The 16,121-nt window shown below is 44.4% G+C and overlaps 2 protein-coding genes across 3 annotated transcripts in view; both read right to left on the minus strand.

Moving 5' to 3' along the window:
- LOC309551311 (cytochrome P450 2C5-like) overlaps nucleotides 1-6,575 on the minus strand; it is a gene marked incomplete at its 5' end in the record, with an annotated part of 31,670 nt that extends 25,095 nt beyond the window's left edge. Inside the window, 3 exons of the mRNA XM_082251845.1 lie at nucleotides 34-183; nucleotides 1,696-1,858; nucleotides 6,396-6,575. Of these exons, the coding sequence (XP_082107971.1) occupies nucleotides 34-183; nucleotides 1,696-1,858; nucleotides 6,396-6,575 (493 nt within the window). The remainder of the gene's footprint in view (nucleotides 1-33; nucleotides 184-1,695; nucleotides 1,859-6,395) is intronic.
- The window catches only part of LOC309551312 (cytochrome P450 2K4-like), a 637,235-nt gene that overhangs the window by 475,671 nt on the left and 145,443 nt on the right, over nucleotides 1-16,121 (minus strand). The window lies entirely within an intron of this gene.

The raw sequence follows: 16,121 nt of genomic DNA on the forward strand, positions 1-16,121 counted from the left end.
TTTGCAATAATAAAAACATTTAAGAAGAAAGACCTTTGAAGGATTTGATCTCTTTCACCAAACAATCACATTCTTCCAGTATCCTGTCTTCAATTGTCTTCCTCCCCATTCCGAAATCTTTTAGGGATGAAATGGTGAATCTTCTCATCACTTTCCAGTTTTCCCCGCTGGAAAAAGTCATACCTGGGCAGAAAAAAGATGAAATTGTGTTAAGTCCACCCACAACTAATAAACGTTACTATACATTCTAAGTGAACCCAGGTAATATTCTCCAATAACAACCTGTCTCCTATAAGTAATAAACTCTAATTAAGGGTTTTTCAACTAGGGTTCCACCAGAGGCTGCAAGAGATTCCTTGAGCAATTAGCAATTTCTGCCTCTCAGAAAAGTTTCCTTTGACACCATTGATCTTTTTAGCTATCTGTAAGGGGATCATTCTTCAACTCAGACACTCAGGAGGAGGGGCCAGGAGTGTCGGCGAGGGACCCGTGAAAAGGAGGATCTGGGCTGCTCTGTGCAAAACCGCTTCACAGACCAGGTAAGTATAACATGGTTGTTATTTTAAAAAAAAAAAAAAAAACAAGACTTATATATTACTTTAATGCTGGGCTGCATGAATGCCATGAACTCCATGAACACATGGATTTGCGCTGGAAGCATGCTCACCCAGCACTCCCAGCACAATGACCGAAGTATCACTGTGCTTGATTGGCCAGCAAACTCGCCTGACCTAAACCCCATAGAGAATCTGTGGGGTATTGTCAAGAGGAAGGTGAGAGACACCAGACCCAACAATGCAGATGTGCTGAAGGCCGCTATCAAAGCAACCTGGGCTTCCATAACACCTCAGCAGTGCCACAGGCTGATCGCTTCCATGCCACACTGCATTAATGCAGTAATTCATGCAAAAGGAGCCCCAACCAAGTGCATACTATACTGTACATGGACTTTTCAGTAAGCCAACATTTCTGTATTAAAAATCCTTTTTTTATTGGTCTAATGTAATATTCAATTTTTTTGAGATACTGAATTTTGGGTTTTCACTAGCTGTAAGCCATAACCATCAAAATAAAATAAAGAAATGCCTAAAATATATCACTCCGTGTGTAACACATCTATATAAAATATGAGTTTCACTTTTTGAATTGAATTCCTGAAATAAATTAACTTTTTGATGATTTTCTAATTTTATGAGATGCATCTGTATATGTCAGTTCTTCAGACAGATCTGATTGGACCCTTCCGTCTCCTCTATGGAGCGGCAGATGTCAGCAGACAAATGTTTTCTGACACCCGCCGCAATCCGATCCTGCCCACAAAAAAACAGACAGATGGTGGTCTTATTTTCCATCCGTCTGGTGGATCTGATCACATCTGATGGAAACAGACCGGCAGTCCATTTCCATCCGATTTCCCCATAGAGGAAAGCAGGACTGTGTCCATGTCTGCTCTGCACAGTGAGCGAACACTGACCTGCTATCTGCCTGCTCAGCAGGGATCAGCGGAGTGATCCCCCGCTGAGCAAGCGGAATCTGTACCAAGGAGTTGCCCGTGTTAAAGAACCTTAGACTAAATGCAGAAAACTGGTTACTTGTAAACATATTTCATAAAGAAACTTTATGAACACATACCCATACCTATACATTCCATATAAACAGGTAGATGTACATAAAACTAAGAGGTTTTCATATTACCGTGTCCTTTAGTGATTTCTTGGAAGAGTGGTATTATTGGCCTTCCGGAAAACTCATCAGCGTGATTTACCAACGCATCTTTTATAGTCTCATATCCACACAGGATCACCATTGTTTCCTCTCCTATCTTGATACTGTATATTGGACCATACTTCTTAGAGAGCTGCAATTGGACCAAAAGTATTATTAATTTAGAGCTTTTTATTCACTTAGTAGGGTCATTAAATATGCATTAGATAACGTATATGTAAAGCCAAATTTCTTTCTTAGTTTTGAAAAAGCGGAAAAAGGGTTAGCACCTCTATTGGGATTCATTCTATCCATCTATCTATCCATCTGTCCGTCTATCCCATATATATACGTCTATCCCATATCTATCAGTCTGTCCCATATCTATCCATCTGTCTCATATCTATCCATCTGTCCCATATCTGTCTGTCCCTCCCATGTCTGTCTGTCTGTCCCATGTCTGTCTGTCCCATGTCTGTCTGTCCCATGTCTGTCTGTCTGTCCCATGTCTGTCTGCCCCATGTCTGTCTGTCTGTCTGTCCCATGTCTGTCTGTCTGTCCCTCCCATGTCTGTCTGTCCCTCCCATGTCTGTTTATCCCATGTCTGTCTGTCCCATGTCTGTCTGTCTGTCCCTCCCATGTCTGTCTGTCCCATGTCTGTCCCTCCCATGTCTGTCTGTCCCATGTCTGTCTGTCTGTCTGTTCCATGTCTGTCTGTCTGTCCATCCCATGTCCGCCCCATGTCCGCCCCATGTCCGCCCCCATGTCCGCCCCATGTCTGTCTGTCTATCTTAGGTTTCAACTTAATTCCTGTGTTGCTGAAGATGATTTAGCAGACAGGAATTGAAAAGAAACTCCACAATAGCAACATATACAGAAATAAAAATCCTTATATTGCAGATTTTCCTTCTCTTCCTCTCTGGTACAATCACTGTCACAAAGGGACAGAAAATGAAGGGTAGAGATGTGCATGATGGAAAAAAATGTTTCTTTTCGGTTTCATTTGTTAAAGAGGTTGTAAACCCACTTTGTTGACATTTACCTATAGATAAGCCTACATTAAGGCTTACCTATAGGTGCTATAAATATTTCCTAAACATGCACCGTTTAGGAGATATTTACAGTGCATGCAGCCGATGACAGCCATCTGTGCAGTTCCTTCAGAGCCCAGAGCTGTGAATGGCGGGAGTGATGTAATTGTGCCTCCGGCCAATCAGATGGCCGGAGGACGCAATCCAGGAAGCAGGACGGCCGAACATATCGGCTGTCCTGTCGGCACTTTGGGGGCTTTGTTTTTAGGTAAGTATTTCATAATGAGCTAGTATGCGATGCATAGCATACTAGCTCATTATGCCTTTGTCTTTACAGATTATATGTTACATGTTAGAATGAATCATTTTCAGAATATTCTTGTTATTTTGGGAGAGTATATATTCATTGTTCCGAATCGATTCATATTTTTGGAAGTTCTGCTATTCTTTTATTTCAGAACATTGGCTATATTCATTTTAACGTGTTTATTCATTATTTTGGGAGATTCTGAAGGATCTACCTCCATCCAACCCAAAACGCAGTAGGAATCATCTAATTTCACTTTTATAACTTACTTTATTTATTGCAATATGTTTCCATTTCAAATGTAGTGCATTTTTTATAATAATTAAAAATGGTAAGGTAGAACTATTGACAAAACTGTTTTTTTTTTTTTTTTTTTTTTTGGATAGAGTAGGGGAGGGTTACAACCCTATTGGGGAGATTTACTTTCACTTCTCGTCCCATAGCCAAACAGGAAGTGAGAGAAAATCCCTGCAAATAAAGAAATTTCTTGGGGACCCAGGGTAACCAGAACTAGTTTCCGCATTGGAAGATTTCTCCTCTATTACTTTCTGGAGACAACCCAAAATGTAGGATTTCCTTTTACTTTCACTTTTCATGATCATGGTAAACAAGACAAATAGAGAGGGTCCCCAACGGGAACAGAGACAGCAATAAAAACTGACACAGGTTCAAATTCATCTCCCCTCTATCCAAAACGAAAAAAAGTTTTGCCTTTAGTTTTACTTTAATGCAAAAAGAATCAGCTGATTTTTTAAAAGTCAAAGACTACTGTGCCGCTCTCAACCAAATAAAATGAATGAATCTGGATTATTACGTATTTATTCTTTATGTTTTTAAGTTGAATTAATTTCCCCATTCCCAACTGACTTTGTTTGTTGAGCAGCACACATGCAAATTAAAGAAATGGTCTCAACCCCAATACAAATAAAAATCTTTTTAGAATATTCACGCTGTACTCAGTAGAATAAAAAACAAATGGATTCAAATCAATTCAGATCATTGGTTATTTAGATGCTTCAAACAATAACAAAGAGCCCAAACTATCACATCAAGTCATCCAAATAAAATGAATGAATACAAATGAATTTAGTTGTTTTGTTAAAATTTATTTCAGATTAGTTGTAATTGGTTACTGTTGTGATTCAGAGATTCGGATACATCTAAATCTCTGAATCACGCAAATTTTGAGTTATATTAAAGCTAATGACACATGTCTAATAGATGCCATCAGCTGTCAAGTAGAGCTTAGAAAAAAGATTATCTCAAAGCTGCATTAGTTTCAAAAAAAGTAAAAAAAAAAATAAATGAACAAAAATAAATCTGTTTCTCTTGAATCTCCATCCTACCTTTACCCGCAATGGCCACATATAAGATGCTCTCGCCCAAGGCATGTTAACTTACAGTCAGCAGTGCAGTGCCATTCTTATTTACCACCTCAATACCCGGCACTTTCAGCCCCTTCCTGCCCAGGCCAATTTTCAGCCTTCAGCGCTGTCACACTTTGAATGACAATTGCGCTGTCATGCAATGCTGTACCAAAATGATGTTTTATGATTTTCTTCCCACAACTTTCTTTTGGTGGTATTTAATCACCGCTGGATTTTTTTATTTTTTTTGCTAAAAAAAAAACAAAAACAAAAAAAGACTGAAAATTTTAAAGAAAAAAATAAATTTTTCTTAGTTTCTGTCAGAAAATGTTGTAAATAACTGATTTTTCTCCTTCACTGATGTGTGCTGATGAGGCTGCACTGAAGGGAACTGATGAAGCAGCACTGAAGGGCACTGATGGGGTGGCACTGATATGCAGCACTGATGGGCACTGATATGCAGCACTGATGAGCACTGATAGGTGGCACTGATGGGCACTGATAGGCGGCATCGATGGTCACTCATAGGCAGCACTGATGGTCACTAATAGGTGGCACTGATGGGCACTAATAGGTGGCACAGATTGGCAGCACTGATTGGCAGCACTAATGAGCACAGTTTGGCCTTACTGGTGAGAACAAATTGGCATCACTGATGAGCACTGACTAAGGTCACTGATGGGTACAGGTTGGCATCACAGATGGGCACAGAGTGGCATAACTGATGGGCATTGTTGGGTTTGCACTGTAATCAGGGCACTAATAATCAGTGCCCTGATTACCTATACATGTCTCCCCTGTGAGGAGATGCCACTGATTGGCGCTCCTCTCCTCACTCTCTGTCAGTTTGAGGCGAGGAAAGCTGATAAATGGCACCTCTATGTTTACATGTGAGCCACTCTGATTGGACACAGCTGATCAGATGGGTAAAGAGCCACGGCTGTGGCTCTTTACTGAGATCAGGATCGTGTCGCTTCCAAAGTACACATGATCGCCACCCTGCGCACCCCCACGAGTGCACGATCATGCAGACTGGGCGACTTCATTTGACGACCCAGAATGAGAGCTGCCCGCTCCGCTGTCATTTTACTATACTGCGGAGCAGGAGGCGGGTAAAGAGTAACTTCACTTTTGTTGAGAAAAAACATTCCCCGCTGTGTGATCTCTGTACATTGCAGGGATTTTAACAAACTTTGTTGCAGATTCCTACCTTTTGTAATTCTGTAGGAAATAATAGCTGTTTGTTTGTCTGTGTCCATGTGCGGAGTGAATCTGTATGGGAATGGTTTTATAATTATCAATCAGCTGCTGCACCTCCTGGGTTCTAATAAGGAAAATTGCAGGGTCTGCTTCCCTTTAGACATGATTTCCCTTTGAGAGTATCTCACCAAAAATGACATTTTTGTTGCAGGGGATGCCCAAAATCTGACTTGTATCTTAGTGTAGACTTCTGGGAGAATCACACAAGCAGAAAATTACATTTCTGTGGAGCGTTCTGTACACCATTTGTACAGAACTCCTCCAGGTAGCCATATTGCATTGAATTTTACAGAAAATTACAGAGCTGCTGAGTGAAAAGGAAAGGTCATTTTTAATAGCATTGAATTGCAATATGAATTGTGTTGCAATTATATACATTATATTTTTTCGATTATTTACTATTTTTTCCCCACAAAAGTGGAGTTACCCTTTAAATAGCACCCAACATACCTTTCCTTTAATGTACCAAGGGAAGGTTTCTAAATCGGATCTTTTTTATTACAAAAAGATTCTGCCTACTTGGTGCTACATTACAAAATTGTGGGCTTATTATGAAAAATTGGATTTTCATGGCAAAATTAACTTTTGCCAGACTCACTCCTCTCATCCCTGTTGGAAACCAAAGATGTCATTGGACCTGTGGTGCCCGATTATTTGCATATGCTTGTCTACTTTGGGATTCTACCTGTCCATTATTTCTGCATTTTCTGTGGAAGTCAGCATTACCTCATGCATGGTTTTATACGGCTGCTCCGAGTCCAGGATGTGCATATTTCCAATGATCGGTAAAGGAGTGGGTCCAGGAGGAAAGTTGGGGGTCCTTCTCTTCCATCCAAACAAGGCAATGGCCAGAAATAAACAGAGAAGGATGGATAGAAACAATGTAACTGGATCAGCGATCTGCATTGTGTCAGTAAAGTCTGATCGGGATAAAAAATAAGATGATTCATTTATCAACTCATTAAACAAGGCATTGATTTATTTGATGCAGCAGAGCAAAATAAAATAGGGTTTTTGAAATATAAGTAATGGAGCTTCATACAGTATGTCAAATGGTTTGCCAACTCTTGTAATCAAAGCCCTCCCTGCCAGACAAAAAGCCAAGTCTTGGACCTCTTTGTGTGCAATGCTTCAGTTACAGAAGCCTGCCACAAACCCAGACCACCTAGAGCAGCCATTCTCAAACAGGTTTCCATGGAACCCTTAGGTTCCTGAAGAGGTGCTAGGGGTAGAGTAAGTGGCATGCCACTAATGATCTTTATTAGCTGTCGGTAAAGGTAGCATTCTTCTTTTTGACCACCAAGTTATGAAGGCACTTCTCTACTTACCACTGATGTAAGGGATTCTCGCTGTACTTCATTTATGATCATTATTTTTACTTTTTTTTTAAATTTGTGTTTATTACTGAAAATTATTTTGCAATTGAAACTGAGTTTTATTTTTAGTTAGAGCAATTTAGTGTTAGAGTATTAACAATAGATATGTGCATGATGGAAAAATTAGCTTTGCTTTCTTTCAGATTCGTGTATTAAGTTAATAATTTTTGTTTCGTCCTATTCACTATGTTAGAATGATTCGTTTTAGGAATTTGTTTTGTATATTCTGATTCGGTTAGCATATTTGTTATTTTTTAATTGGTTTAAATTTCAGAAGATGGCTATATTTGTTCTATTATATTCTATTCTACTCTATTCTATTGAAATGTATTTCTTTTTATTCTTTTTATATTTGAATTTGAATTAATTTTTAACTTCGATTTCGGATAATCTATTATTTTGTTAAGTTATTTTGTTCAGTAATAATTTATTTCAGATTTAGGGATGGGCGGAACACCCCCCTATTCTGAGCAGAACTCCCAAACAGGGGAAATGTTCTAACCCGAACCCAATTGAAGTCTATGGGAGCTGAACAGGAAAAATCAAAAGGGCCCATTTTGAAGGCTTATATGCAAGAAATTGGCCATAAAAGGGGTATGGGGGTCTGGGTACTGCCCCGGGGGACATGTATCCATAAAAAAACATCAACATGGGGACAAGGTGCTTTGGTGTGAGGGGGCAGAGGTATGGTTCAGGAGGGGGGGGGCACTCGCTTGTTTCCTCCCCTTTCCTGGCCTGCTGGGCTGCATGCTCAGATAAGGGTCTTAAATGGATTCTGGGGGGGACCCCACATCGTTTTTTTTTAAACAATTTTGGCGTGGGGCCTGGTATGGACTGGGGGAGACCCCATGCCATTGTTTTTGAAAAAAAAATTAATGGCACTTTTGTTCAACCTGAACTCATGCTCAGGCCGAACTGTTCGCCAATGCCTATTCAGAACTGTTGTAATTCAGTAATTTGGATATATCCAACCTCCGAATAACAACAAATTTGTATGGATTTTGATTTGTAATGAAACAAATTGCACATGTCTAATGAACACTATCTAGAAAATTGTTAGCATAAAATACCCTAGGTATGCCTTTTTTACATATGTGTGCGCAGGGGGTGTGCCAGGTGTGAATAGGCACACCCTAATCATTCTGTGCAGTGCCGATTTTCCCTACTGCCCGGGCTTCCCCCTGTGTTGCACCCCCTGCAGAGCTACTGGCTTTCCTCCTCTCCTCTTCCCTCGGCTGTTGCGGGGGATGTTTTAGGATAAAAAGCAGGGGAAGGGGCTAGTCAGTATGTAATTTACCATCCCCTTTCTTTTCTAAATGAACACAGTGAACACACTCACTCTCTGTGTTCATTCTTAGCTGAAGCATAGTAAACAGTTTTTACTAAGATATGTTTACTATGCTTCGGTTTGTGAATGGACAGGACGCCGCTCAGCACAGAGCACTTCCCATTCATTCACTGTCCAGTGCAGCTGAGGCTACAGAGAAAGGCATGCATGTTAATGCAATAGGCTGCGCACACCTATGCTTTTTTATTTATTCTTGTATTTGTTTTTTAGATCTATAACTTGCTGTCATTGATAACATGCAAGGCTGTAGATAGAATTTTTAGCAGGGGTTCCCTGTGATCTAAAAACGTAAGGTTTACCCTGTGATAAAAAGGTTGAGAAAGGCTGATGGGTCCAGATACAGTATGTGTCATCATTGTGTGGTTTGTGGTCCCTTTAAGGAGGGTAACAAAAGAAGCAGTTTTGAGTACTCAGGGATTCTCCCCTATGCAGGGTGAGGGGTTTCAGGGTGAGCCGTTAAAGAGGGAAAAGTGATTTGCAGTTTTCCCCGGGTTATTAAGTCCTGATATGGGTCCCAGAATCCGTAGCCCGAGAGAGATCTTGGATGGAAAAGAGCTTCCAGCTCTAACTACAGATACCTTGGACCAGAAATTGTTAACCTTTATGTGAGAGAGGCCTGGAAGAGGCAGGAAGCAGCCAGCAGGTATCCATGAGGGGTTTTGTGGAAAAGGACATATTGCCGAGGGAGCTGTGGGCTGTTGGCTGCTGAGATGCAGCTGAGCTATTGTGACTGTTTCTGGACCCCGGAGCAGGGACCTTAAACCCTGTTGTAGGACAAGTTTATGCTGGCGGTGAGCTGAAGTTTTGTTTTGTACCAGAGCTTGTGGACTGTTTTGTTTGTTTAATGCTGCAGATGGGCTGTTTATTTGTCTTTTTTGGAGAAATAAACATTTTTTTTTTTTTTGCAAAGACATAGCTGTCTTGTGCTCCAGACCCCCAAAATATCACAATACCATAGGTTATTTACTGTAACAACCACATTTCAAACTGATAACCAGATTTAGAGACACTGGTGGCTGAAGCAGTGGAGGCCTGGCAATCATTGGTCTGAGGGGGAACAAACCCCTTTATGGTATAGACAGAATTTTGTGGGCTAACAAAAGTGTACCATGCCATGGTGCTACTGTGATTGGTAGCTATGGTAAAATGTGACTGTTCCTAAAGGGCATTGTGATGCACTTTTACTCATCTTTGCATATGATTCTTGGGAATCTGACATTTCAGGGCTGCAAATGAAGTTAGGACTGGAAGACTGTTGTGATCACAGGTCTAAATTGGTAATAGACAGCTTTACAATGCCCATAGACACTGCTCAGCCTCTTTGATTTAGGTCATTGACTGTGTCTGAATGGTGAAGTACCTCCACTCAGGACCACTTTCCCATTGTATATTTTTAGTACTGGCTCCTGGGGAAAATGCCCTCCATACGATGAGCCAAAGTTTTACTAATATCTTGACATGCTACAAAAGCATGATCTTGCTCCCCCCACTGCCTTACTTTCCATATTAGTCAATTATACTGCTCAATACAACAAAGGAGCTATTGGAAGTCTAAGGAGCTTTACCATCTGGTGCTATCTGTGGAGGCTTGTTTGTCAGTTTAAAGTGGTTTTAAACCTAAAACCAAAAATGTAATATCTTGCAGATAACAACCTTTAGATGTGGTGGCTGCATCCGTTTTTTCCCTCTGTAAACTGGTGATTTGATCAGTAACACATGCCTGTATTATAGATATCTATACCTATACTACCAATGCTCCCTGCTGATACCACTGCTTGTAGAAGAGGATTCCACTTATTTACTGCTCTGACGGTAAAGAACCCTTATGCAGTTTAAGGGTAAACCGCTTCTCTTCTAATTTTAGTGACTGGCCTGTTGTGTTTTTAAATTCCCTTTTGCTGAAAAGTTTGTTCCTTATGCTAGGATCGCCAGTGCGGTATTTGTACATTGATGTCATATCCCCTCTCAAGCGTCTCTTCTCCAGAGAGAATAAGTTCAGTGCTTGTAGTCTTTCCTCATAGCTGAAGTCCTCCATTCCATTTATTCATTTTGTTGCCCTTCTCTGGACTCTCCCCAGTTCCAGCACATCCTTCCTGAGGACCGGTGCCCAGAACTGGATGCCATACTAAAGATGGGGCCAGTCCATAGTCTTGTAGAGTGGTAGAATTATTGTTTTATCTCTGGAGTGAATCCCCTTTTTTATACATGCCAATATTCTGTTGGCTTTGCTTGCAGCAGCTTGGCATTGAATGCTTGTCATCTACTAGGATCCCCAGGTCATTTTCCATCTAATAGTATTACAGTATTTGTAGCTGTTGACTTTAAAATGTTCTGCAGGAGCCTGGAGCTCCTCTTTAAGAATAAGTTACTTGCTGCTCCCATTCCATCCAAAGTGAAAGAGTGATGTTGAGATATATAATTCTCAAGCAACAAACAAGTGCAGATCTTCCCACTTAGAGATACCAAACCACAGTGATTCTCCAACGCATGCTCAATAAATTTGCTCACCATAAAGATTTGACCTTCTGATTAGGAGTAGGGTTGAGCGGACACCTAGATGTCCGTGTTCGACGGGTTCGGCCGAACTTTAAAAAAAAGTCCGGGTCCGTGTCCCGGACTTTTACCGAACTTTTCCCGGACACCGAACCCCATTGAAGTCAATGGGGACCCGAACTTTAAGGCACTAAAATGGCTCTAAAACACCAATGGAAAGGGCTAGAGTGCTGTAAATGGCAGCAAAACGTAGTTAAGAGCATGGCAAGTGCTCTGCAAACAAATGTGGATAGGGAAATAACTTAAAACAACAAAAAAAAACAGAAAAATAAAACAATGTTCTTCATCTCTGAAGGACGAGGCCCATAAGGAGTAGGAGGGAGGTTGAGGTGGTGGTGGATGTGGCGGTGTCATAGGCGTGCGCACAGGGTGTGCCTGGTGTACCTGGACACACCCTAATCACCTAGGGCACATAGCATTATCGCTCTGTTTGCCGGTGAGGAGATGGGAAAGATCTCCCTCGCACCTGCTCTGCTCTATTTCTCTTTGCCAGCAGGGAGAGTAATGTATCGGGGCCATGTACATTTAGGCAAACACATGCATGTGTATTTCAACTTTGGGGTGCACACCCTAATGCAATAGGCTGCGCACACCTATGGGCGGTGTAGGTGGAAGCGGCGGTGGAGGAGGACCAGGGCCGGATTAAGAGCATCATGGTCTTGGTGCTGAGGATTTTGAAGGGCCTTAAGGGCCGTGCCTTGGCATGCACCCAGAGGAGGAAGGGTGCAGCCATGCATGCCTAATTCAACATGGGATGCTGTCTCTGAAGCCCATAAACACATCCATGCATCGGCAACTGTCCCTCCTTGTCCGGCCTTCGCGCTGTGTGGGGAGGTTCTGAGGGTGCTGCCTGGGGAAGCGAGCATAGAAGCCAGACTTCTGTGTTTACAAGTGACAGAAGAGCGGTCACAGTGAATATGGCCAACCCGGGGCCTATATAAAAGGTAGGGGCCTGCATGGAGCTGCAGCTCCAATAGCCCCTACGTTAATCTGGCCCTGAGGAGGAGGACGAGGTAGCCAACACTGCTTCTTTTCACAAATTTTAAATGAGGGTACACCCCAAAAGAGTGAGAAAGAGCAAAAATGGAACAATGGCTGGGTAAGGTCGGTATCCATTGCTATTCTGCACAAGGTACGGAAAAGTCCCGTGGGATCCATGCCTGGTTCATTTTAATGAACGTGAGCTTGTCCACATTGTCTCTGGACAGGCGGCTGCGCTTGTCTGTTATAACATCCCCAGCCGTGCTAAATACCCGTTCAGATAATACACTGGCTGCAGGGCACGCCAGCACCTCCAAGGCGTAAAGGGCAAGCTCAGGCCATGTGCCCAATTTGGAGACCCAGAAGTTGAAGGGGGCAGACCCCTCATTCACTACATGTAGGCGTGTGCACACATACTGCTCCACCATGTTGGTAAAATGCTGCCTCCTGCTAAGACGTTCCATCTGAGCTGCTGGTGCTGCTGTTTGTTGTGGCGTGCTGACAAAGCTTTTCCACATTTCGGCCATGCTAACCCTGCCTTCTGAGGTGCTGGCGGTGCCCTGGTTGAGTTGGCGACCTCCTCCTCCTCCTCCTCTGCCTTGTGCTTCCACTGTGGCCCCGCTGTCAGATGGGAATGCCAGCAGCATCGCGTCTACCAGCGTGCGCTTGTACTCGCGCATCTTGCGATCGCGCTCCAGTGAGTGAATTAAGGACGGTACGTTGTCCTTGTAAACGGGGGTCCAGCAGCGTGGCCACCCAGTAATCAGCACAAGTTAGAATGTGGGCAACTCGGCGGTCATTGTGGAGACACTGCAGCATGTAATCGCTCATGTGTGCCAGGCTGCCCAGAGGCGACGAAAGGCTGTCCTCTGTGGGAGGTGTATCGTCCGTGTCCTCTGTATCCCCCCAGCCACGCACCAGTGATGGCCATGAGCTGGCCTGGGTGCCACCCTGCTGTGAACATGGTTCCATCTCCTCCTCCAGCTCCTCCTCCTCCTCATCCTCCAGAACTGTGCCCCTGCTGGACAATTGTGTCCCTGGCGTTTGTGTGTGCAGGAACCCACCCTCGGAGCCCCTTGCGAATGACTGCCCTGAAAGCCTTTGAAATGTTACCTCTTCATCCTCCTCCTCCTCCTCCTCATCCTGTGCCACATCCTCTTCCATCATCGCCCGAATTGTTTTTTCAAGGAGGCATAGAAGTGGGATAGTTAAGCTGAGAACGGCGTCATTGCCACTGGCCATGTTGGTGGAGTACTCAAAACAGCGCAACAAGGCACACAGGTCTCGCATGGAGGCCCAGTTATTGGTGGTGAAGTGGTGCTGTTCCGCAGAGCGACTCACACGTGCGTGCTGCAGCTGAAACTCCACTATGGCCTGCTGCTGCTCGCACAGTCTTTCCAGCATGTGCAAGGTGGAGTTCCACCTTGTGGGCACGTCACATATGAGGCGGTGAGCGGGAAGGCCGAAGTTACGCTGCAGCGCTGCCAGGCGAGCAGCAGCAGGGTGAGAACGCCGAAAGTGCGCACAAACGGCCCGCACTTTCTGCAGCAGCTCTGACATATCGGGGTAGTTTTTAAGGAACCTCTGCACCACCAAATTCAGCACATGCGCCAGGCAAGGGATGTGCGTCAAACCGGCTAGGCCCAGAGCTGCTATGAGATTTCTCCCGTTATCGCACACCACCAGGCCGGGCTTGAGGCTCGCTGGCAGCAACCACTCATTTGTTTGCTGTTCCATGCTCCTCCACAACTCCTGCGCGGTGTGTGGTTTGTCCCCCAAACAGGCAAGTTGTAAAACTGCCTGCTGTCGTTTACCCCTGGCCGTGCTGAAGTTGGTGGTGAAGGTGTTACGCTGTCCGGATGAGGAGGCGGTAGAGGATGAGGAAGCGGAGTAGGAGGAGTTAGGAACAGGAGGCAAACTGAAGCGCCCTGCAATCCTCGGTGGTGGAAGGACATGCGCCAAATTGCTATCCGCCTCAGGCCCATCCGCCACTGCATTTACCCAGTGTGCCGTTAGGGAGATATAACGCCCCTGACCGTGCTTACTGGTCCACGTATCGGTAGTTAGGTGGACCTTGGCACAGATGGCGTTGCGCAGTGCACACCTGATTTTTTCCCCCACTTGGTTGTGTAGGGAAGGGATGGCTGCCTGGAAAAGTAGTGGCGGCTGGGCACGACGTACTGTGGGACAGCCACCGACATAAGGTTTTTAAAACTGTGCGTCTCCATCAGACGGAATGACAGCATTTCAAAGGCCAATAATTTTGAAATGCTGGCATTCAGGGCCAGGGATCGCGGGTGGGTAGGGGGGTACTTCCTCTTCCTCTCAAGTGTTTGGGAGATGGAAATCTGAACGCTTCCACGGGACATTGTGGAGATGGTTGTTGGTGACCCAGGTGGTGGTGTTGCTGACAGATCGTCTGTTTGTGGGGTGGCAGGTGCCGGTATCACTACAGATGTGGCTGGAGCGGCCGAGACTGCAGCAGAAGAGGAAGCAGGATGAGCCAGAGACGTTTCTTGGTTTTGAAGGTGTGTACTCCACTGCAGCTCGTGCTTTGCACTTAGATGCCTGATCATGCAGGTTGTGCTCAGGTTGAGAAGGTTTATGCCTCGCTTCAAGCTCTGATTGCACAGGGTGCAAACCACTCGTGTCCTGTCATCAGCACATTTTCTAAAGAACTTCCACGCTAGAGAACTCCTTTGAGCTGACTTTGGTGCGCTCGTTCCCTTGCTGCGTTGGGCAGTAGCGGGCGTAGTGTCTAGGGCACGGCCGCTCCGCTTCTGCACCCTGCTCCCTCTTGTGCTGTGCTGGTGGCTCTGTGCGACCACCGCCTCTTCCTCCAAACTACTCAGGTCACCTGCATGACGTTCATTCCATGTGGGGTCGAGGACCTCATCGTCCTCCACATCATCTTCCACCCAGTCTTCACCCCTGCCCTCCTTGTCGGTCTCCACAATGCTGAACGCCGCAGCAGTTGGCACCTGCGTTTCGTCATCATCAGAGACGTGCTGCGATGATCCTTGCATGTACTCATCTTGAGAAATAAGTGGTTGGGCATCGCTGCACTCACTCTCTTCCACTTCTGGGGCAGGGCTAGGTGGATGTCCCTGGGAAACCCTGCTGACAGAGTCATCAAAAAGAAGAAGAGACTGCTGTATGGCTTGGGGCTCAGACTGCTTGCCTGATTTGCAAGGGGGTGAGGTGAAAGACGGTTGGACATCGGCTGCAGGTGCCAACTGTGACCTTTCTGCAGTAGACTGGGTGGGAGACAATGTGAAGGAACTGGAGGCACTGTCAGCAGCAAACCAATCTACTATCGCCTCCACTTGTTCTGGCCTCATCACTTCTAGGGGCGTATGATGCACTACCAAATACTGATGCAGGTTCTGTCGCCTACTCACACTTGAGGAAGGTGTTTCACTTGTGCGTGTAGCTGGCACAGATCGACCACGTCCTCTCCTTGCAACAGGAGCTCTAGCAGCAGCACCACCACGACCCAGGCCACGGCCCCTATTTGACGCTCTCCTCATATTTCTGAAATTTAAGATCTTGCCCTAGAAAGGTCTTTATTGAATAGCGGAACAAAAGAACAACAGTATCACACGGGTGTATCTCACAGTCAAATATGCAAACTATGCCGCAATTTAATGTTTTTTACACCAAAAGGGTGTGTATTGAATAGCGGAATAGGATAAAAAACTGTGTATCTCACACGTACAAACACAGACTAGGCCCGATTAAATTTTTTCCTACCCTAAAGGGAGGATGAGGAAGAGGAGTATGGAACAGGCAGCACCCTCAAAGCTTCAGAAGTATGAGATGAACCCCAAAAACTTGGAAAGGTGGATCTCACACGTACCGACACAGACTATTCCGCAATTTAATTGAGCCCCAAAGGTTTTTATTGAATAGCGGAATAGGAAATATGATCAAAAAAAAGTGTATGTTTTTCACACGTACAGAAGCACACTAGGCCCCAATTACTATTGTTTGTACACCTAAAAGGATGGATGAGGAGGAGGAGGAGGAGGAGTATAGAACAGGCAGCACCCTCAAAGCTTCAGAAGTATGAGATGAACCCCAAAAACTTGGAAAGGTGGATCTCACACGTACAGACACAGACTATTCCGCAATTTGATTGAGCCCCAAAGGTTTTTATTGAATAGCGGAATAGGAAATATGATCAAAAAAAAG

This window comes from Pelophylax lessonae (genome assembly GCF_965119305.1).
Source record: "Pelophylax lessonae genome assembly, chromosome: 3".
Lineage (NCBI taxonomy): Eukaryota > Metazoa > Chordata > Amphibia > Anura > Ranidae > Pelophylax > Pelophylax lessonae.